The sequence below is a fragment of the Chelonia mydas genome, chromosome 7 (genome assembly GCF_015237465.2).
Source record: "Chelonia mydas isolate rCheMyd1 chromosome 7, rCheMyd1.pri.v2, whole genome shotgun sequence".
Taxonomy (NCBI): domain Eukaryota; kingdom Metazoa; phylum Chordata; order Testudines; family Cheloniidae; genus Chelonia; species Chelonia mydas.
In genome coordinates this window covers 51,451,413-51,476,014 of record NC_057853.1, presented here as the reverse complement: position 1 = coordinate 51,476,014, position 24,602 = coordinate 51,451,413, and the positions used below count along the sequence as shown (strand labels likewise).

The following is a 24,602-nucleotide window of genomic DNA, read 5'->3' as shown; positions in this document are numbered from 1 at the left end:
CTTTTAAAATGTCTTTTGAAGATTCTGCAGCTCGTGCTAGTACTAGATGGAATAGATGGCCTCTGCAGTGCATATAGGAGAGATTAGGGTTACACTTTTCTCTGAGCAAAGCTTGTACTCCACTGCCTTCCAGAGAGGTTTGCAACTTCATCAAATGCACAAGCAGCCATCTCTTTAGGGTTCAGTCTACAAACATTTAACTCTTCTAAGATGTGGGTTGTCACAGATGCAGCCGATGTGTCTTCTATAACCTGAACATCTAGAAATGCATCTACTGGCCTACCACTGACATCAAGATAACATACACAATGACTTAATACTTGATGCCCATTTACATTGGTGCATTCGTTGGCCATGTACGCAAATTTTCTGAATGCAGTGAGAGAGTTCTTCACTTTTTAAACTGCTGAGTCTTTCACTGTTGCACCATACGCTTCTAACCAGTCAGTTGAGTTTCTCGCAGAAAGATAGTGAGCATTTGCCGGTCTTGGTCAGAACCAGTGTCCAACTTCAGGATTAACAAGTGACAAGGCACTTAACATTGACCTCCAGTTTGTAGTATGTGGTATCTCTTGCTTAAATAGAAAGTATGATGTGACAGCCATGTTTGTTTGCATAAACTGTGTTTTGTCTCTAGAATTCTTAACAGCCTCACTAAGTACCTCTAAAATTGGCTTTGACAGTAACTGGCTTATAAAGTTTTCTGCATGTTGATGCAGTCCAAAGGTTTGGTGTGTTGCAGCCTTTTCACTGGTTTTCAGCATTGGTTTGCTGATCAGTCTGGCAAACCAAACTCCTCCACTTTTATTATATAAATCCATGGTATGCCCACATCTTGAATACTGTGTGCAGTTCTGATTGCCCCATCTCAAAAAAGATATATTGGAATTGGTACACAGAGAAGGGCAACTAAAATGATTAGGGGTATGGAACAGCTTCAATATGAGGAGAGATTAAAAAGACTGGGACTTTTCAGCTTGGAAAAGAGACAACTAAGAGGGGATATTATAGAGGTGGAGAAGGTGAATAAGGAAGTGTTATTTACTTATTTATTCCTTCAGATAACACAAGGACTAGGGGTCATGCAATGAAATTAATAGGCAGCAAGTTTAAAACAAACAAAAGGAAGTACTTCTTCACACAACACACAGTCAACCTGTGGAACTCATTGCCAGAAGATGTTGTGAAGGCCAAAACTATAACAGGGTTCAAAAAAGAACTAGATAAATTCATGGAGGATAGGTCCATTAATGGCTATTAGCAGGATGGGCAGGAATGCAATACTCTGAGTGCCCATAGCCTCTGTTTGCCAGAAGCTGGGAGTGGACAACGGGGGATGGATCACTTGATAATTGCCCTATTCTGTTCATTCCCTTTGAAGTACCTGGCATTGGCCACTGTCAGAAGACAGGATCCTGGGCTAGATGGACGTTTGGTCTGACCCAGTATGGCCATTCTTATGTTCTTATGTAAAAAGTAATTATAATATAATAAAAATGTTTAGTACAGAAACTCCCCAAGATAGTGACCTCTCAAGATAGCGACAATGTGAGATAATGATCTTGGCAAATAATACATTTTAAAAATCTTGGCCCACTAGGAATGTACATTTATATAAGTTTCCTAGTCACAAATCTAGCATTCTAGACCAAAGTCACTAAAACATAGTCCAACAATGAAATGTTCCTTTAATATGCCTATCCTTCTCCCTCCACCCCACCCCACTCATAGTTGGTGTCCTGGGTCAGTGAAGACCAGAATTCAGAGGTGCTTTCACGTGAGTTCATCTCCCACCCTGGGAGGGGAAAGGGAGGGATGAAGGCACCTTGCTTGTTCCTCCAGCCACTCGCTGCTTGCCACTCACTCTGGCCTCTTGCTCTGGCCGCTGTTCATCATGCCACCATTCACTCCACTGCTCCATCGCTGATGGCCCTGTGCCATCACCTTCTGCTGCCACCTGCCACTGTGACCTTGGTGAGTCGGTCTATTGAGGTTCTACCCAGCTTTCAGTGATTTCAGCTCTCAGTGGGGGAACCTCACTGCTAGTGCAGGCTGGGCAGAGTCTTCCACAGAAATGTTGTCACACAGCAGGTCTAAGCATCGACCTGATGATTATCAGTGATTTCAGCTCCAGTGGTCACTTCAAAAACAAAAGACTCTTTATGGTGCCTAATCATCTGTAATTTTAAACAAAGGATGGGGGCAGGTCAAATAGTGCCTGTGACTCTTAGGCAGAGCCCACACCACCAAGAAAAACATCTGTCTCCACTCTCTCTCTCTCTCTCTCTCTCTCTCTCTCCCCGCCATCCAAAACCCTTGAGCAGGGAGTGCAGTTCAATTGAGCATGATCAATGCTTAATTTGTAATGAAAGAGGTGCCAGGGCTCAAGCAAATTTTTTACTTTTATAACTGATGTGGCAAGTCCAGAGGTCCTGGGGCTATGAACACCAAGCCTAGATGTGCCAGGGCTCAGACTTGGCACAAATTAAGCACTGAAGGTGACCCCCTCAACCAGGACATGCTAAGTACAGTTCTGCTGCCCTTTACTCATACAGTAACAACATTTCATTACCCCTGCATTCAGTACTAAAGTGATTTGTAACCCAACACCAGGCAAAACTGATCTCTTGGGCAACACATCTCTGTCTGCTGGATACCAAGGCAAGATAGATATGTTCATCTAAATACAGTCTGGTCCTGAAACCTCTCCCTCCTCCCCCCCCGGGTCATTACTTACTGTCAGGAGAGAGCTCATTCAGACCTTGCTTACAAATCATAATTTGAAATTCTTAGGTTGGTCAACATCACCAAAACGAATGCACCGACATTGTCATAAAAAAACCCCTGCTGTGTGAGGAAGCTAGTCTTTGTTCATACTTTTCAAACCTGTTATGCTTTTTCAAGTACAAGTATTTTATCATATACTGTACATGCTTTTAAAGTGTGTATTAATGTTTCAATTTCAATTCAAATTTCCAACCAATGACTAAATTGGCAACACTGTAAAGGTAGTTAGTTGACCACTGGGAGGCTGTTGGGGAAATTCAGGGGCAGTGTAGGGAAATCCCTGTTTCCCCCTCTAATTTATCAATGTTCATTTTACACTGAGTTTAACACTGTCCCCCGAGTGTGTCTCTGTTGTGAACCAAGCGGCATCATTATGTCCCTGGACCTACAAGAAATGATATCTGCAGTTCAGAGATCATCTTTCACCCCAAAGTGCTTTGTTACCTTTGCTGAGAGACCAACTTGTAACACTCTGAATTTCATCTGAAATTCACTCTGAATTAATCATTTAGTGAATTTCATCCTTCACCTCTGGTCCATAAATCAGTCACCATCTTCTCAAAATGATTTATTCTGAATTTGAAGTTTGAGCTGATTTGACTGGACACCAGTCACCTGGTATATCTCGGTTTCCTGATTAGATGAGCTAACTCTCACACTCAGGTTTCTGGTGTAAATGTTCACAATTATGAATCTGTAATTTGCATCCTGCACACATACTACACTATGTGGTTAAAATGCACTGTGGCAGTAAACACCATTATTAGGACAGTGGTTCTCAAACCTGCTCCCTGTCTCAGCACATACAGCAAAGGCAGTCAGAGGCCAAAAATGCCTTTTGGTTCAGAAAGGAAGTGACCCTTTTAAAAAAAATTCTAGGAAATGCAAATCTCATTGTTTGGGGGCCGGGGTGGGGTGGGGGTGGGGATTCCACCTTTTTTCTGATGAAAGGGCTTTTAATGAAGGGAAATGCCACCTGTGCCAAATCCTGACAGAGAAATTAAAGAAAACCTAACACATGACAGGGAACAAGAAGCTAAGGATAAAGTGTGTTTAAAAGGAAAGGGAAATGGATGGGTGAGAGAATGGGAAATGGAAACTTTCACCTCTAGGTCATCTGCCTGAATCTAAGTCACTAGTGACTTAACATCCTTATCATCTGCAGACAGCTGTGCACAAGTGAGGCAGTGTGGCCTAGTGAAGAGCACCCTGGATGGGGACTTGGGAGACCAGGGTTCTAGTCTTAGCCCTGCCACCACTTTGCTGGATCATTTTCTCTCTTAGTATTGCAGGATCCTTATTTGTAAAATGGAGATACTAATACTGAGGTCCTCTGTGAAGTGGTTTGAGATCTGCTGAGGGGGAAGCTAGGTTTGATTATTATTTATTTACTGTGGTACCTGGGATGTGATCAGAGGCAGATTAAGGTTTCCTGGGGTCCTGGGCCAGAGCAAGTGGGGGGTCACTTTCTGCCTGTGGCACTGCCCCTTCCTTGGGGCCTGCCCCTGTTCCACCCAGGGTCCCCCCATCCCAGCCCCACAACCCCTTTTGCTCCGTTCTCCCACCCAAACTGCAGCCCCAAGACTGGAGAAGCTCTGTCCCTGAGTTTTGACCTGGGACACAGCAGGAAGTGAGAGCTCCTCCAGTCCCAGGGCCGCAGCAGGGGTCCAGGTGTTGAGGCTTCCCCTGCTCCCTCCACTTCTGCGGAGGACCAGGGTCGGGGGCTGGGGCTTTTCCTGCCCTGCCTCTGCAGTGTTTCTGCTGGCAAGTGGGGTTGGGCATGGGGGCTTCCCCTTCCACCCCGTGGCTTCTGTCTTGAATGGGTGGGGGCTCTGGGGCTTCTCCCACCTGGGGGCTTCTGCTGGGGATGGGGTCGGGGGCTGCTGGGGGGTGCTACTGGATGTGATAGATGGAGTTAAGGGGTCTTAGTAGGCAACAGCCACATCACAGGATGTGCCTTTGATGGCAGCATCAGCATCATGGCCAAGGACTGAAGCAGCCCCTCACTCCTAGGGTAGGTGCCTCCGGGAAAGGTATGAGGCATACAGTAGGACAGCACGTGGGAAGCTTGCAATGCTGTCCTTGCTCTGTAGCTAAGATGAGTGCGTCACTCTAGGGCGGTGATTATTAGTGCTATTTATTTAGTTGTATTACGGTAACACCTGCAGGACCCAGTCAGGGATTGGGTCCCCTAGAGCGCTAGCCACTGTACACACACAAGGAAAAGCTGGTCCCTGTCCCAAAGCAGTTACATGCGGTGTAATGAGAGACAGCGGATGGACACAGCAAACAGGTGGGGTGCGCACAAGACACAAGGGAGATGATTATGAACACAAGTCACAGCACACCAGTTGGCTACCCACTGGTGTGCTGCCACCACTGCTTATGGTACTTATCAGACTGCCCGTCGGGCACCTTTCGCCAGGGCGGAATGCACACCTATACCAAGTGGAGTGCTGAACACTCAGCTCTGTGAGACTCCGGTACTGTCATTTCTACATATATAGGATGGCAACATTTAAGGAAGAACAGAACCTTAAAGGAAGGTAAAAATAATGGGGTCCCAAAGAAGAAGTACCCAAATCAAGCTGAAGTGTATGGATTCTAATGTGGTGACCCCAGCCCTACACAGATGCCTGCTCTATCCAGACATTTAAAAATAGTGGAGGGATTTTATAGTTTGTGAGATAAGCTCTGAGTTTTTGCATCAGGGGCCAAATATTGTTCTCAGCTCCCCTAGTGGAACCCCATTAGCTTCACTGGGGTTGCACTGGTGTAACTGGGCGCAGAATTTGGCCTTTATTTTTTTTCCTCTAGAGACAAACTGAAGGTGTACACTTTGGATCTGGTTTATGAACACTCCCAAGTTTGTGGATTTCAATGTGGGTTCTGGCTTGGCCCAGAATAAAGCTGGAGGCCATTTGCAAGAGTTGGATCTGGATGTGGATTCTGAGTGCCTTGGTGCCAGCAGACTGGGGGTGAGAGGTGGGGAGGGAGGGGGAGGAGCAGGGTGTTCAGGCCCAGGAGTCATTTCCCCCTAGATTTGAAGAAACAAAGAAAACAGCTTGATAGCGATTGCCTACTTAGACGTGTAGGAATATCATTGTTCCTTTGCTCAGAGTGCACCCAATGCACTTGGGTTTGGCTCTGCCCCAACTGTCACTAGTTATTGTTTCAGAGGGAAAAATGTGCTTGGAAAAGGAGACTAAGGTCTTGTCTACTCTATCAAGTTTTGTCGACAAAAGTGATGTCGACACATAAAAATTGGCATAATAAAAATCAGAATGTCATGTTCACACTTGCTCCCTCTGTCAGCAGACTGTGTCCACAGTTGGGGCACTATCATTGACAGTGTGAGCAATGCACTGTGGTTACCCATCCCACAGTCCAGCTCAACACCTTCTGTCGGTAGGTGTTGTGGGAAGGTGGAGTGGTACATGGCGCATCTTGGAACCAGGCTCAATGTCCCACGCTGCATTGCTTTCTGTCCCAGCACTCCATGGGTTTCCGGCTTTCTTTTGTGGCATTTTTCAATGGCCCTTCTTTCCTGTGCACCCTGGCATCTCTGTGTGAAGGGATGGATCCAGCCCTGCTCCCCTATGCTCTGTTAACTCTCATGAAGACATTGCGGATGGCAGTGCAGTTAATCGCAAAGTTCCTAACTAAAGAAGACTCCCAGGTGCCTGACATTCTGTGTGATCCGGATAGGAGCAACTTTAGATTGCTTTTGGCATTCACAGAGCAGGTGTATATGGTGGACCGTCGCTTTTGGGCTCAGGAAACAAGCACAGAATGGTGGGATCGTATCCACATGCAGGTGTGGGATGATGAGCAGTAGCTACAGAACTTTCAGATGCGGAAAGCCACCTTCCTGGAACTGTGTGTGGAGCTCGCCCCAGCACTGCGGTGCAAGGACACCAGAATGAGAGCTGCCCTATTGGTGTAGAAGCATGTGGTGATTGCTGTTTGGAAGCTGGTGACTCCAGACTGCCACTGGTTGGTCGCAAATCAATTTGGAGTTGGGAAGTAGACTGCTGGGGATGCGTTAATGAAAGTGTGCAGGGAAATTAATTGCATCCCGCTACGAAGGATCGCGCGTGAAATAGTGGATGACTTTGCAAAAATGAGTTTCCCTAACTGTGGAGGGTCAATAGGTGGCACACATATTCCAATTTTGGCACCAGATCACCTTGTGACTGAGTACATCAATAGGAAGGGATACTTCTCCATGGTGTTCCAGGCGCATGTGGATGACCGTGGGTGTTTTACTAACATCAACGCAGGGTGGTCTGGGAAGGTGCATGGTGCACGCATCTTCAGGAACACTGGCCTATATAGAAAGCTAGAAGCGGGGACTTCCTTTCCAAACCAGAAGATTTCAGTGGGAGATGTTGAAATGCCCATAGTGAGCCTGGGAGACCCTGTGTACTCCTTACAGCCATGGCTCATGAAACCTTACACGGGAAATCTGGACAGCAGTAAGGAGCGGTTCAACAACAGCCTGAGTAGGTGACAGATGACAGTGGAATACGCCTTTGGCAGATTAAAGGTGCGCTGGTGATGCCTTTATGGCAGGTTAGACCTTAATGAGGATAATAATCCCATGGTCATAGCTGTGTGTTGTATGTTGCATAATATTTGTGAAGCTAAGGGTGAAAGGTTTGCTCAGGGGTGGAGTGTTGAGGCAGACCTCTTGGCTGCTGATTTTCAGCAGCCAGATACCAGGGCTATTACAGGAGCCCAGAAGGGGGTAATTTGAATCAGAGAGGCTTTGAGACACCACTTTGAAAATGAGAACCAGTAATGTATATCTCTGTGATTGGTGCTGCAATGTTATATTACATGTAGTTTTCCTAAGAAGTAATGGTGACATTTGGGGCCTTACATTCCAGTAAGCAAATTATTAAACTGCCTGTGTATGTATTGGTAGTACCGGCTATCTGAATTTGTAGGAAACAAATGAAGATGAGTTACCATTCAAAAACTTTGCTTTTATTGCACAAGAAACAACACACACAGAGATGGTTTGTAGGTAAGGAGGTACCAGGGAAGGGCAGATTTTCAGAGCTATGTGTAGGTCTGTCACAAGGTACACACAGGCTTCGACCTTCTCGTACCTGTGCCCTATGTTGGCCGGCCAAATAAAGAGTCCCAACACCTTCTTTGGTGCTTCACCCTTGTGTCTTTATTTATAGTGCAACTGTGTAGTCCCTTTTATTCCCCCAACAGCTATCCCCATTCAGATCCTTCCTAGGGTCCCCTGGCCCGTGAGGCTCCTTGCCTTTGGTGAGGCAACAGAGCTATAAACCTCCTATCCCCGCCTAGCCTCCTGATTGAGCTTTCTCCAGGACTTTTATAGCCCTTCCCTTCCTCAGCCCCGCTGCTGCTACTTAGCTCAAGTCATTGCTGTGAGCTGCAGCTGGACTCTCTGCTGGCTGCCTGGGCCCCTGCACTTGGCTTCGCTACCAGAAAGCAGGGCTTAGCCAGCATTTTGGCAGGGCATTCAAGGGGTTTTACCTCTGCCCTGCCACAAGGTCCATTTATTATTTTGAAAGTTGTCCAAGGGGGTGGAGTGAAGGGGAAACTGAGAATTCCCAGAAAGTGGAAAGGACTGTGTGGGTGGAGTTGAGGGAGAGGCACGGAAAAGAGTTCTGAACATGGGTGGCCTGTGACCTGGCCGCCTGGGGAGGCTAGCCCCTGCCCGCTCCCCTTCTGCCCGAGACCCTGCCCCTCCCCTTCCCCCCCCAACAGGAGCCCAAATCACCCCCACTGTGGCCCCCCAACCCCAGCGCCGGATGGTCAGGGGAAGGGGGGCGAGGCCCCAGCCCACCACAGCCTCAGTGCCCACAGCCCCTGGGCGGTGTGGCCACCGTGCCCCCCAGCCTCAGTGCTCAGGCAGCCAGCTCTGGAGTGCCAGGCAGGCAGTGCAGCCCAGCACCAGCCACCCCGGCAGCCCCGAGTCCCTTCAGGAGGCATGCTGGCTGGGAGGCGGGGCTACAGTAGGCTGTTTGGGGAGGCAAAGCCTCCCCTTGCCTACGATACCCATCACCAACAGTTCTGAATGTGCTGTAGGGGAGGGCAGGCATGGATCTGCTCAGTCTGCAGCATTATTAAGGATTTCAGTATCTGTGTTTGCTCCTCCATTACTTTAATTATCTGCTCAGTAGCATCCTTAAACTCCTGATTTTCTTTTCTGTCCTGTGTTTCAGCTTCCCACCACTCCTTGCATTCCCTTTTCTCAGCATTGGAGAAGTGCAGTACCTCCCGGAACATGTCTTCGTTGCTCCATCTTGGGAGCTTTCTTATCTAGCGGAGATGGTTGGCTGGTGTGGGGGGGGGTGTTCCTGAAGGCCACATCTGCCGAAGCACAGGGGACAATGCACAGAAGTGGGATTGTTAAATTCATACACAGCATTGAAACATTTCAGTAAAATACACCTTTTGCAACATAACAATCACTTTGTCACTGACCTTGGCAGGCACACATCTCTGGCTACGCCCGAAGCATGGTGAGTGTTGATGTGGGGGAGGGGCATTCCACATGGGGTAGAGAGCACTCTGATAGGGTTGTGGTGAGCCGACTAGTGAAAAAAATCTAAAATTATCCCCACTTTTCCACAGGTGGGGGTCATTTTAGCAGACATCTCACTGCTAAGGGTAAGCAGGGAAGCGAGGGTAAATCTACTACGTTTGTGGCTTCCTCCCTGCTCTCTATGCTGCTCACCTGTGTGCCACTTTGGTCCCTGCGCGGGAAAGTTTTCTACAATGGGGTGAAGAACAAAGCTGCTCTGCCAAGGAACCTTCAGCAGAGGGTTGCTGAGTACCTCCAGGAGACTTTCCTAGAGATCTCTCTGGAGGATTCCTGTGAGACCTCGGCACACATCAACACCTGTTCTGCGGTACTAATTAGCTACACAGGGAAATGTCCAGCACACAGAAACATAGCCAGCCTCTACATTTCTATACCCTGAACTCACCTCTGCTCTACACAAACCACAGCCACTTACCAGGGGTCTCCTCTCCTACTTCTTGCTTGCCGGAGAGCAACTGCTGAGACTGGCTAGACACCTCTGGAGTGCTGAACAGTTCCTGGCTGCCTGCCCCACCGGACGACCCCCCGCAAGAGCTCCACACTGTCATCTAACTCCACTTTTTAATCAATTCTTCATCCTCCAGGTTAGGTGCTCTTTCCACCACCTCCAAGCCCGCCAAAGTATCCACGGGGCTCTTGGCGGTGGAGATGGAGTCGCCTCCAAGGATAGCGTCCAGCTCCTTGTAGAACTGGCAGGTCTTAGGTGCAGCACCGAAATGACAGTTTGCCTCCCTCACCTGCCTCAGCTCCTTTATCTTTGTTCTGGACTGTAGTGTGTCTCAATCATAGCCCTTTTTACACAAGCCTTGAGAAATCTGCCTGTAGGTATCAAAATTCCTATGGCTCAAGTGCTGCTGGGACGGCACAGCCTTCTCTCTCCAAATACTGAGCAGATCCAGCAGCTCCGTAGGTCCAAGCAGGAGAGTTTTTGGTGTGATAACCTGCCATGGTCACCTGGGAAGATGCTATGAGACCTCTCCATGCTGAGCAAACAGGAAATGGAATTTTAAAAATTCCCGGGGCTTCTAAGGGGGAGGGGTGGATGGTGGTTTATTTGGCTGCAGGGCAATGGAGTTCAAACTGCTGACCAAAGTGGTCACGATGGACATTGAGGGACACCTCCTGGAGGCCAATTAAAGTGATAAAATCAAGCGTGGTGGCTACACTGGCACTTTATCAACAAAAATTTAGAGGAAAAAGCTTTATGTCTTTCATTGGGGTGGTTTTATTTTGTCGCCAAAACAGGGCATTTTTGCCGCCAAAAGTCGCCTCGGAGTGTGTACACATTCACTGTTTTGCCAACAAAAGTTGCGCTTTGTTGACAAAACTCTGTAGTGTAGACAAGGCCTAATGGAGGGAGAAGCCTTGAAGCTGGAGTTGTAATGAGGATCTCTACACTGAAAGGCCTTAACATCATCTTCCAGGGGTTTACAAACTGACAGCCCACAGGTAGGTATCCTACTTAGTTATTTGAAACGGACAGCAAGGGGTAAAGAGTTAGTGAATCACCTGAGAGGTATCTGTTCCTTTCACTGCAGTTTGCACAGAGCCTGTAATGCTTAATAGCTTCAATTATTAACTAATCAACCCTCTTAATAGCCCTGGGAGGTAGGTATCATTACCCCCATTTATTTTGCAGATGCAGACATTTCAGGGAGTTGCCCAAGGTCATATGTATCCATAGCAGACACAGTATCAGAACTCAGGAGTTCATATGTCCCAGCACCATGCTTTATTCACTAGACCATACTGCCTCTGGCACTATAGTCTATCTGAGAGATAGCACAAGTTAGACTGAGACAATACTTGGCTAGGAGCTCCCCAAGGAAAGTCATCACTGTAAGAAGTGGTATCAGTAACTAACTAGGTACAGACAATATTCTGTCATTATTGGTTGGATTCTCTCTAGCAGTGTCGAATCAATGCCACAGCCTCCTGGTAGAAGGCTGTGTGAGTCTGGCAAAGCCATCTCTCAGGTGGGATCTGAAACCAAGACCTCTTGGCAGCTTTCACAGGGAGTGTTGATCGTGGTAGCCTGGCCAAATCCAACAGGGGTAAACATGTTCTACCACTGTTAATTTGCTTTGTAGCACTAACTGGAGAAGTTATGCCTCACGTCTGTGTTTAAAAACCTTTGTGCAGTGTGGTTGCTTTATTCTGTCCCAGAGGTGCATTGCTACAGAGGTAGGTAATGATCCATCTTCTCTACTTGACTTTGGAGTTGTAGTGGGCCAGATTATCAGCTGGTGTTAACTACCACAGCTCCATTGACTTCAGTAGAATGATGTTAATTTACACCAGCTGAAGATCTGGCCCTTTGCTAATATTCAGACATATGAGCTGTGATTGTACCACTCTTGTAGTCATTGCTTAAAAGCTCTGAGAAGCAGAAAAGTCTGCATGGCTCTCTTCACTCTTTTGGCAAATTGGAGTGGCTCCTTGGAAGGATGAGGTTTTCAGGCTCAGAACCATTAAGTGAAAATGAAAAAGAAATTGTTCCTCCAGAAAGGAGAAACAGGATGATCTTGTGATTGAGGTGCTAGCCTGGAATACACGAGACTTGGGGTAAATTCCTGCCTCTATGGAGGGATTTCCTGTAGGACCTTGGGCATGTTACCGAGGCTATGTACACACCACAACTTACGGCGGTATAAGTTATATTGCTCAGGGATGAGAATAAGCAATCTTCATGCGTGTCGTAAGTTACACAAACCTAAGCGCTGGTGTGGACAGTGCTATGTTAGCAGATTCCTTCTCCCGCTGACATAGCTACTGCTGCTCACGGGGTCTGGAGTAATTAAGTCAACGGAAGAGCTCTCTCTCGTCAGTGTAGAGCATCTGCACTAGCAGTGCTGCAGCTGCGCCGCTGTAAGCTCTGTCCTGTAGCTATAGCCTGAGTCTCTGTCCTGCATCTGTAAAATGGGGATAGCACCTTCCTAGCTCTGAGGGGTATTGAAGGAAAATCCATTCGAGATTTTGAGGAGCTCAGGCTCAGCTTCTATGGTGACAGGAGCCCCATAAGCACCCTAGATGGTCAGATTTCATCTTCTGTATTTGTTCATTTGCTTCTGCCACCACCAGCCTGTCTACACTACACAGTGTTTTTAGAGTCATCTAACATTACGAATCAGCTCATCTGACAGCAACTTTGGTATCAAGGGAGATCTCAATTTATTATGGCGCTTCCCCATTTCCGACAAAAATGTTTGTGCGTAGACTAGGGGGAAAGTTCAGCAAGAAATAAGGAACACATTGAAAGACCATGAGGGACTTTCCAGTGAAGCAAATCATGGCCTGATTAACAGTCAGATGCAATTCAGAAGCCTATTGGAAAGGAATGTTATTGTCCATAATTACTCTTTCTCTCTGGTGGAAAGATGATGGCTGCATAATTTGTTCTTAAAAATAAAACCAAGCACTAACTTTCCTCTCTTCCTGATTCTAACTTGGTTTTTATATGGGGTTTAAGGTGCCATTCGTGATCAATTATGTGATCAATTATGCCCACTATCCTTTTATTCCACATGCGAGAATGGTGCAATGTCATTGGGTCAGTAAAGAGGAGGTTGTGGTTGAGAAGGTGGCATGCTTCCGACTCAGCAGTGAATCAACCTTCCCCAGCTCAGCGGTGTGAGGCACTCAGTTGCTGGAAGTGCTTTTATTTGAGTGAAATATAAAACTTAGTTCCTGATCCCTTGTGGTCAATTACATTCTTGGGGCATTTGTGACAAGAGTAAGGGTGTTAGCCCAGCTCAGGTAGCTCCCTAGCTAAGTTTCCCCTGGAGTTTCAATAGGATATGGCATTCCTCTTGTCCTAAATCACTGTGTAGTGTTGCTGTACATTGCTGCATAGGTGCCAGGCTCCATCCCAGAGCTAGCTGCATTTCAGTGGCAAGTGAGAGAAATTCCTGTAAAGACAGGGACAAGTGGCAAAACCTCCATTGCCTTCAATGGGTATAGGTTCAGTTCCTTTGTTGATAATACCGACATCTTCATAGAGGACTAGAGTTAAGTACCCAATTTCTCCTGAATGTCAATGGGTTTTGGACCCCATACTCCCTAAAACACCTTTGAAAATCTCAGTCTGAAGTGACCGAACCTGCTACTATATATACAATATCAGATGATGTTATTAAACTGGAGCAGGGAATCCTGATGGAAGGCACATCAGTTAAACTGAAAAAAGTTTTTGTAATTTCCAGCTTGGCCTTATTGAGGCCCAGTGACTCTGTTAGCAAGGAAAGCTGGAGCAATGGGGCAAAGCAGCAGGAGGAGGAACGAACGAGAGCAGGGTGCTGAGACGGGTCTCTGGGTTATTCTGAGACGTGTCTATGCTACTGAACTCCCCTCCTTCTAGCTGTAGTTTTTTCTTCCCTTCCTTCCTAGTGAAGAACCATCACATCATCAGGAAAAGCAGTCTGACGTGGCTGATAGTTTGTGAAAAAAGGAAGGAAGAGAGTACAGGGAATGGAAGGAAATGAAACAGGATGTAAAATGTCAGGTGTACATATGTGTGGCCTGGGGTATTGTAGCCCCTCTCTGTGCTGTGTCACAGTGACCTAAACATTATATTTCAATGAGTGATGGCCCCAAGAGGCAAAGTTCAGTGACAGATGCAGGATCTGGGCTTTTGCAGAGTTCACCAGGGATTGGACCGGGGCTTTAGTTTGCATCCATCTTGGATTGAAATGGGCATTTTGGGTTGTAAAACGTTAGCTGGAAAGACACAAAAGAAATGGAGGTTCAGATCCTCAGCTGGTGCATGTCAGCCCGGCTCCCAGGAAAGCGATGTCAATTTGCACCAGCGGGGGCCTGGTGCAGAGGGGAAGTGAAAAGTGAGCGAATTCTAGACTGTGACAAACATTTCATTTTCTCCTCCAGCCACTGTTTGCTATAGCTATCACTGTTTATTATTGGTATTGTACTACAAGGAGCCCCAGTCATGGCCCAAGATCCCATTGCTCTCGGCCCTGTACAAACACAGAATAAAAGATTGTCAGCTCTTTGGTGCAGGGACTATCTTAGTGACCTCTTCATTACACACTTGGGACCTGACTGCCTTCTCATTTACAGTGATGTAAATCTGGAGCAAAGTGAGAGGAGAATCAGGCCCTGAATGTCACTGACTGGCATTAAGAGGTATTGTTCCCACTGTAAAACAGCAACTGGTATCAAAGGCAAATGGATATTGCCAATTGCCAGAGGCCATTCACCAAGGACACTGTGATACCCCAACACTGATTAGAAAAGCAATTTGTGATGTGTGGTCCAATGCAGTGTACATGGAAGTATCACAACCTGACCCCATGTCTGGGAACAACTTCCCTCACTTCCAAGGGCAATGTTGGGGGCTCTGATCTGAAGGTGCTCTTTATGTGGCACTGGATGCATGAACCATGGGTTTTGTGGCTTTCCCTTACCCTGTCCCCTCATGTGGGAGGAGATTACACGTTCTCCTCCACAGCCTGCGGGCCCTCACACCAATGAAAATTGCCCTAAGGCAGTGACCTATTCCCACTTGCTCAAAGATCCCTCCTTCTATTTCTATCTGGATCCTTCTGAGTATCCTCCAAGGGTTAATACTTCTGGTCTGCCATTGGAGAGGTTGGAAAACTGCCCTAGACATAGCTGGCAATCATTTACCTGTTCATGCTTCAGTGCAATGCCCAGAGAGGATATAAAAGCATGTAAAGTTAGGATCCCTTATGTGAACAAATGGGTTTTACTGAATGTAAGGGAGCCTAAACTGGCATAGGGTTCTTCAATATATTTCCTAGCATTTGGCCTGGTCTATTTTGAAATGACTCCTGTGATGGGTTTCCAGCATGGCCCTCAGGAGACAGTTCCACAATCCAATAAATCCTGCTGCTAGGATGTTCTCACTCTATGAAACATTCTCCATGAAAGCAAAGCTTCTTCATTCATATGCAAACACTGATGGTCAAGTCTGCTCCCATGTCATTTCTCTTTAAATGAACTACTCTCACTCCTGGGGAGAACTTCATACCTAAACCATACAGAGAGTAGCAAGCACCCAAAGTGCATGGTTCATATTCCAAGTCACTGCCTGTTACTATGGCTATCCATACTGCAACCCAAATGGCATGCAAATTATTCATTTTAACCCAAAATACATGTGAGTGGCCAGAAGAACCAGATTTGGTTGTGCTCATTCCTGCTTTTAGGGCGTGACAAAGACAGGTGAATAGGAGGAAAAATTCTGAGTTTAAGTTAATGCTGATCTTACCTTAAATTACTTGGGCTCTTCATCATCTGCATGTGTATAATCACTAAGGGGTTGTCTGATTACATGTCTTTTTTTCACAACTGTCAGCTAAGTCCTATACCCACATGAAAAATTCAGCATTCGGGAACATTATGTGCAATTATGACTCTCCCTGAAGGATATTGTGTCCATAAAACACAAGACTGCTGATGTACTAGGTCTATTAGAGGCTTGCTTATAGGATCTAGGTACACAGACCTGTGCTGCCCCTAATACTGCGTTGCTGTGGAGAGCCTTCGCGTTGCATACTAATAACCTGTATTCGTGGCAGGAGACATTTTCTCTCTGCATATAATAGAATTTGCTGGGAAAAGGCTGCCTCCTTCCCTCCCTCACACACACACACACACACACTCTCTCTCTCTCTCTCTCTCTCTCTATTGGAACTTACTCTCAGGCACCTGAAGTTTGTCTAATGTCTGCACAAGCCATGAATGTAACAAGCAGCTGTGCCACATTCTGAAGCTGTAACTTCCAGATAAGTGTTGCCCACGATTGATTTGTTTTGAATGTAAGGAGTGTAAGGAGATGATTTGCCATTTCTTCCCCACAGTGGAAGCTTTATGGAGCAGACTGAATTTTGCAATTCTTTGTGACTGTCAGCTTGCTTGTGTTTTAGCAGGCAAGATGAACCCACCATCCAAGGGCAAGGTAGTGCTGACCAACATGAAGATACTGAGCAACGAAGGGAGTCAAACCCAGGGGCTGACACGAGAGCCACCTGCAGCCATGGACTTTGCAGCAGAATCCAGGCTTCCCAAAGTCGACATCCTATTAGAATGCCAGGGAAATCTGGGCACAAGAGACACCTCTGCAAAACCAGAATATGTGGCCACCCTGTCTGACCTCAGCACCTTAGAGTCTAAGTGCCAGCTTCACAGATTCTCCAAATTTGAATCAGAGGATTCTGGGGTTGAATTGCCGAGTGGAGCTAATTCTCCGTCTACACCAACGGGCTCCGAGAAGAGCTTTGTGCTTCACACCAGAGACTCATCTTGTGACTCCGGAGTGCTTAGCACCTCTTCTTCTCCGGGAACTGACCATGTCACAATGAGAAAGTGTAAAGACATCAGAGAAGTCAGCCAGTGTGCTTCAGAGAGTGAAAAGCAAGTTGAATATTACAGCCAGGCAGTAGACATGGTGCAGATCCCTACAGCTTCCCTGGAAGACTTCAGGGACTGTCAGGAGGGAGAAAGTCCTAATAAACTTTTTGGCCAAAGTGAAGGACAATATTTGGAAGAGAAACCCAGGAAAGAGATAGACCTTTCCATTAAAGTCACTCCTCCAGCTGCTGCCCCCATAGAAAAGCAAAGGCCAACTACCAACCATTACAAAGAGACCTTTGGGAGCATGCAAGATCTTCAGCTCCATGGACATCAGCTCAAAAAATATCCCACAAGCGACAGCCTGGATGAGTACATGGATGAGTGCTGTCGATTAAGTGAGGTAAGAAACCAGACATGCAAGTTGGAATGCTACAGGTGGGATTTTCAAATTAGTCTAAGCTGCATAGGTAAAAATCCCATTGACTTCAATGGGAGCAGAGTTAGGCCAACTCTGAGTGCTTTGTAAACCCCCACTCTAAAGTATTATGGTCTGCGGAGAACTGCAGTTGATTTTAAGGGCCTGTAATTTACATGAAATGACATTTTTGAGGAACTTATGAGCATAAGGGCCAGAGCCTCAGCTGGTGAAGATCAACACAGAGTGAATAGCGCTAGGCCAATTTACACCAGCTGAGGCTCTGGCTCAGAGAGTCTTGTGCTGAAGGGTAGAGTTGCTGCTGCTATTAAAACCACACACATTTTGAAGGGGGGTGGAGTGGTGAGCATGCTAGCCCATCTCATGGTATAGTAACCACCTGGGTTACTATGAGGTGGAGGTCACAGGCCTAGAAATTTGATAATACAGTGCACCTTCAGGGCCAGGACATCCCTATTACTGGAAACAGTGTATAGTGAGTGAACACGGGCTAAATGCATGAGAGGAATACTGCAGGGCTGCTTGCATTCATGCTTTAAGACAAAGATCCCATTTTACGTAGCAAATATCACACAAGAGCAGCAGAAACCTAAGTGCTTTGAGATCAGCAGGTGGAAGGTGCTGCATATGCATAGAGCATTCTCCTCCTTGAAAGCTTGGCCAGTTTTACGGACTTATTTGCTTCTCCATCCCAGCGTAGAATGTGCACCTGCTGAGTTTGAAATGCAGCTAGAAAAGTGTTTCAGTCACTGAGTATAAGAAGACTTTTTCTGCTGCTGCTCTTTGTTGGCAAGAGTTTGCTCTAGTGCTTTGTTTCATGTGCTGACAAACTACTGACTTGCTACCTTGTGCATCTGCTTTCAAGATCCAGCAATGAGAAAATATAATCAAGTAATTAATTCTTGAGAGAGAGACCAAAGTGTACTGTGATCAAAAGGAAGGAGCTATACGGCCTTGTCAAACAATAATCCTGCAAACACACTGAACATGCTGAAAGATGCACAATGGTGAAACTCTTCTACTGATGCCCTTCTCCCCCGACAACAGCTCATCTATTATGCCTGGTCTACACTACGTGGTTAGGTTGATGTATGCTGCCTTGTGCCAACCTAGCCGTGGAAGTGTCTTCGCTTGAATTTGGCTCTTGCTGACTTACGTGCCTCTCTCGCTGATTTAGTAATACCACCTCCCCGAGCGGCTTAGAGTCACAGTTTATGTAGTTAGGTCAATGCAGTGTCAGTGTACACACTGTGTTTTGTACATCGACTTGTTACTAGCTTTCAGGAGCTGTCCCACAATGTCCCACATTGACAATACAATCGATAAAAGCGTTCCTGGTGAGGACGTGCACCGCCAACACAAGAAGCCAAAGTGTACACACACAAGTGATTTAATAACTGCGGTGGCTGTAAGTGAGGTAGACAATTTTATAGTGTAGACGTGGCCTTAGACAAGCACCAGAGCAGTGCGAAGGCCTGCCATTTGCCTAATTCTCATTGATTCTAGTGAGGGTTGGGTCTCTAAATCCCTTTGAGATCTGGGTTTAAGCACCCACACCAAGATTTTCAAGTGTGACTAGTGGTTCTGGGTGCCTCCATTTTTGGGGGGTTCAAATTGAGACAGAAAGTGCTGTGCACCCACTCTATCAAAATTCAGCCCCAGGAGGTGTCCCATGTTGGGCACCCTAAATCACTAACCAATTTGAGGGAATCTTAGTCTTTAAACTTAGATTGTGAGGTCTTTGGGGCAGTCTTCTCATGATGTGTGTGTGCAGAACCTAGCACAAGGGGGCCTCCAATAAACAGACTACATTTAAAATGAAAGGTAGTGATGGATCATGGCCTTAGCTTACACCCGCACTTTCCCCACCACGCTGTACTCATACATCATAAACACACTTTATTTGGAACCCTCATAAAGATATTGTCTGTCGATCGCTAAGATCTGTACTCAAACCTCCTAGCTATCTCCTGTCTCCATAATGAGCCAGACAGTCCTGAACATTGAGGAAGTTCATAACAGACTGACCCACAGGATCCAGCTATGTTCATGGCATACTTGCAGGGAAGTCAAATAAAAATATCAAATACTGCTGCTGGGAAGTTGCACTGAGAATTTTTTTGAGAATCCAGAAGAACAACACACAGTAATCGAAAGCAGAGAAACAAAGCTAGATGCTTCCTGAGGCAGAGAGGCACAGCTCTCCCCATCTTATTCTAGGCTGACTGCCTGCTTGCTTCAGCTCCCTAGCTGGCAGGTAAATCAGGAAACAGCGCCCCACCCCTGCCCACTTTTAAAGTGACAACTTGCAATTTCAACAGTCCTCAATACAAGACAGGTTCTCCTCTTTGATGTACACAGCAAACATGCCATGTTGTAGGACTGAACAGCCCCTTGCTCCCTGTAGCTAACTGCCTTCTCTGACAAGCCACCAATATAAAAACACATTAAGCAATATTTTCTAAAGTAACAGAGGCCTACTGGTTGGGTGGACCTTTCAAAAGGGGCTGGCACAGGCCAGCTTGGGGGCAAGGAGTTGAGGGGCGGCTCCAAGAGCAGGAGAGTTCTGCAGAAACTGGGGTGGTGACCCCATCAGACAGCCACATTAATTGCCTGAAAAGTACTTTAAATACTTTGTGAAATGGAGCCTCAGTTTCCCACTAAAGGGAGCATTGACATAAACCCAAGAGTAAATTCTAAAGAGGCTTAAGAGGAAATGAAGCTGCCTCTGTGGCTTGTTCTTCCTTTTTAATATCCTCACTGGCTGAATGGTGAAGCTCTAAGTCAATGCCAAGAAGCTAATTTTTTTGTAGCTGTACTAATGCAGCAGTGATTTATGCTAGAAGAGGGTACAGTGCATATTAATGGAGTAGATAAATAATGCAGCATGTCAAGAACAGCAGCTACTAGAACTAGCATGATGCAAGATAAAGACTCTATGTTAGGCCATAAGGAAGGTTTTGTACAACAAATGGAGGATGGATTGAAAACCTTTTAAAAGCTGTGGCCCAGATGTTCAGCTGCTGTAAGTAACATACTCCCATTGAAGTGATTATATTTACAACAACTGAGCTTGTGGCTCCCGACCTCTGTTTTGTTGATCAAGGCGCCTGGATACAACATGGAGCTCAGGATCCAAACTCCACTCTAGATCCAGACTCACCTTAAGGGCCCAAATGTCCTTTAAATGCAATCTCCTTGTTACACTGGAATGCCCCCTAGTGGTATCTTTCTATCCTGATCTGTTTGGCTAGCTTGGCAAAGTGAGCCCCCTATTGTCCAGCCAATTCTAAATAGAATGGGGGGGTTTGGTTTGGTTTTTCCATTTCATGCTGGTGAAAAGTGCCAGGATGACAGTCCTGCACCTCCATGTAGCTACAGGACAAGCATAGTCTGGGTAGCAGCAGCCCAAGCGTCCTCTCTTCTGCAAATCTTGCTTGGAGGGGCCACCTGTCTCCATGGCCTGTTCATTCATGGCCTTTCTACTGCAACTGCCAACATAGGGTGTAGCTGTGGTGGCAGTGTTTGTGACGTGGACACTTGTCCACTGAGAAGTGAGCCGCAAGCCATCAAACAGCCATATCAGATGGTGATAAATTTTGACTTTGGCTGGATTCATCTCATCAACTCAAGCTGATTACATTGTTACCAATCCCCTGACTCAACCCAGTCCCTTGGAATATTTCTCTTTAGACACTGGTATGGTACAGGACAGAAGGAGAAAGCCACAGGAGGCCATCACAGTCAAGTACCACTTCCATAGCGTGGGTGTGCCACGCAGAGGAAGCTGCAGGCTATCAGTGAGCATGGCTGTTCCTGGAAAGCAACGTAAAATACAGGGTGGGGAAGATTAGAAAAGTACAGAATGAGTCCTCTGTTTCCTGTTATTCAGGAGTCTTAACAAAGCCGTCAGCTTCCACTGACAAGTGTTTTCCACTTAGCCTATGACATCACTAATTGAGTATTCCAAGCCCAGGATGTGCTGTTTGCAATAACATTCCAGGGCTGTTGAAATGTTGCCTTGCACATTCTTTGGGATCCTGGAGCGCTGTGGGTAAAAGAGCCACATGCAATAGAAAGGGGTGAGCCGAGCAAGGTGCAGAGGAGAACCAAAGCCTGTAGTAAGAGCACAGCCTCCAAGCTAATCCTGCCTGAGAGTAGGAGCAAGACGACACCTATTATTACGTTAGTATCTCATGACCCTGAGCTTGATTGGGGCCCTACTGTACTGTGTGCTGTACAAATCCCAAGGATGGACATTCCATACCCAAAGAGCTTACAGTCCCAAAAGACAAGAACGGCAATGGGTGGCAGAGCCAGGATTAGAATCCAAGTGTCCTGACTCCCCGTGCAGTTCAACGCCCTATATGCTGTACCCAAACTGCTTTCCCAGAGGGCTACAAACTCATTGGTTTTACTATCTTCAGACACACCCACATATTTGACTCTGTTCTCTGGGAAATAAGAGAGCAGAAGCACTACTGCTCACTCCAGTGGATGGTGCCTAGCACTTGACTTTGCTTGCATCCATGTGTGCATCCATGAATGCATCCTTCACTCACATTCGTCCTAACACACAACACACTGTGCAAAGTTTACAAGATTATAGTCTGATCCTGATTTCAGTGGGAGTTCGGAGGTGAGTGGGTGAAGGGGTCCAAGCCTCTCGGGGCACTCAGCACCTTTTCTGGGAAGCTTTTAATAAGCCTAAGCCTTGTGTGACCTTTATAATAGCTGGCTCAGGACTCCAGAACATCCTCCCATTGGAGACCAGGAAAAGCCTCCCCACGCCAACTTCAGATCATGCCATAAGATCCAGCTCTTCCCCACAGCACTCTCCAAAGAGCCATAATGGAAGAAAATCCCAGGGTATGCACCAAACTAACAGCCCATGGTTGAGCCCAGAGCAGGACAGAGCATTGATGAGACGCTCACAATCACGAGTCCTGATTACACTTAGATTAGGCAAGGGAGGTCCTTGTCCCCTGGCAGCACCAACTGCACTTAAACCTCTTGCAGCACCTATATACCAGCCACAGGTGGTAGGCAAATAGCTAGAGACTGAGGGACAGATTTGCAGCTAGTGTAGCTCCACCAATGTCCAAAGAGCTAGCTGCACCCAACCCGCTGAAGACCTTGCCCAGAGACTGTAGCTATAATTTTAAACGTTTCCCCTGTGGATGCTCAGCCCTGCATTTTCAGATATTTATAATTTTAAAAACAAGGGCCAGGTCCAAAGGGCTATGCTGATTCACACTAGCTGAGGATCAGGCACCCAAATGTTTAGGGCTCGGTCGGTGAGGAGGTCTAGGCCAGCTTCTGTTCTCAGTTACATCAATCTGGAGTAATGCCTTGAATTCACGGTAGAGTTGCTGGGTTGGATCTTCAGCTGGTGTAAATCAGCATAGCTCTGCTGAAGTCAATGGAGCCATGTTGATTTACACCAGCATAGGATCTGGCCCACTCAGTATTTAAGCCAATGGATCTGACAGCAGGATCTCATCCCCCCTAAATTCCCAAAACTCAGCTGTTTTTTATTTTGCCCCTTGTCTGTCCATCCCTGTCTCCTCACCCCAGAACAGCAGTGGATATATTTTTTTACTGCTATATATTTATCACGATGTCAAAAATGGCTTTTGCTCAAACATTATTAAAAAATAATCACCTTCAGGTAGGAATAATGGAAAATTTCATTTCTGATGTGAACATTTCAAGGAAGCTACAGTCATATGGAATTGGAAGGAGTGGGACTTGCAATGGAATCTGTTTTGTAATTGTACAGTGGCACAACAGCAAGCTAGCCTAGCTCTCTCTCTAGCCTTTAGAAAGATTGACCCCAGGATGTCGTACAGCAGGTTCCGAGCAGCATGCTGCACGAGCCAGATGATGATATTTAGGGAGTACTGCTTAAATATTTCCAGTCTATTGAAAGAAATTCCTGGAAAGGCCACATGGCGTCTCTTGCTGAGCAATCATTAGGGAGGCAATTTGCTCTATTACCGAATCAAAAACTTTCTGTGCTTGACATCAGCTCTGTCAGTTTCAGGCACATCAAAAATTAACTGAGACATAACCCTAATCCAAATCAGGTGTATTGCACAGCAGTGCAGCGAAGGCACCCATTTCCAGGTATATCCCCCACTGCTGAAGGACAGAGGCAGTGAACTTGCATTGTAACTGCAGGGCAGTTGCAGTACATTTTAGGACTTGCCTGATGCTTAAAATCCTTCAGTCCTCATTTTCTCCTCTAGTATGATGAACAAATGTTTTGGAGCTCTGGGAGCTATTAGCAAAGAGAGGCACTGAAAAGTAAAGGCCTGTTCAAAGCCCCTTAAAGAAAGCCTTCTAATGATTTCAAAGGGCTTTGGCTCAGACCTTAAATACCCATAAAAGCAGAATGTTTAATTTTTGCTGGCGGGAGCGGCAGGCCCTGTGTACTAGGGTGTTAGATAAATCATCTTTTCTTCATTTGCATTTGCTAGGATAGCTATAGGATCATAGAATCATAGAATCATAGAATATCAGGGTTGGAAGGGACCCCAGAAGGTCATCTAGTCCAACCCCCTGCTCGAAGCAGGACCAATTCCCAGTTAAATCATCCCAGCAGGGCTTTGTCAAGCCTGACCTTAAAAACCTCTAAGGAAGGAGATTCTACCACCTCCCTAGGTAACGCATTCCAGTGTTTCGACCACCCTCTTAGTGAAAAAGTTTTTCCTAATATCCAATCTAAAACCTCCCCCCATTGCAACTTGAGACCATTACTCCTCGTTCTGTCATCTGCTACCACTGAGAACAGTCTAGAGCCATCCTCTTGGAACCCCCTTTCAGGTAGTTTGAAAGCAGCTATCAAATCCCCCCTCATTCTTCTCTTCTGCAGACTAAACAACCCCAGCTCCCTCAGCCTCTCCTCATAAGTCTTGTGCTCTAGACCCCTAATCATTTTTGTTGCCCTTCGCTGGACTCTCTCCAATTTATCCACATCCTTCTTGTAGTGTGGGGCCCAAAACTGGACACAGTACTCCAGATGAGGCCTCACCAATGTCGAATAGAGGGGAACGATCACGTCCCTCGATCTGCTCGCTATGCCCCTACTTATACATCCCAAAATGCCATTGGCCTTCTTGGCAACAAGGGCACACTGATGCTAATCACTTAAGGATGATGCTAATCACTTAAATTGAAGATTACCCAAGAGGATAACTCAGATTACCTGCACTCTGAAGAATTGTTTGGGAATCTGAGTGGCCAGCATGCCAGCCCAGTTAGATCTGATCTTTAATCTGATTTAGATCCTCAGCTGGGTTATCACCCTAACTCCATGGACCTCTCGGGCATGGCTAGAGCACACTGCACTGCAGGTATTCTCTCCTTCCGAGGGCCAATGAGGGCTCATAGGCAGCAGAGCGTTAGTTTTAGCACCCTAAGGGTGCTGCCATAAGGTCACCATCTCAGAGC

At 46.5% G+C, this 24,602-nt stretch overlaps 1 protein-coding gene across 4 annotated transcripts in view; it reads left to right on the top strand.

Annotated features, from left to right (window-relative positions):
- LOC114019377 overlaps positions 1-24,602 on the top strand; it is a 64,700-nt gene that overhangs the window by 6,455 nt on the left and 33,643 nt on the right. For 2 of the 4 annotated variants that reach the window (XM_027821725.3, XM_027821720.3), the window contains exon 2: positions 16,285-17,111. In XM_027821725.3, coding sequence (XP_027677526.2) covers positions 16,285-17,111 — 827 coding nt within the window. The remainder of the gene's footprint in view (positions 1-16,284; positions 17,112-24,602) is intronic. The other 2 variants (XM_043551652.1, XM_027821732.3) reach the window with 1 other exon arrangement.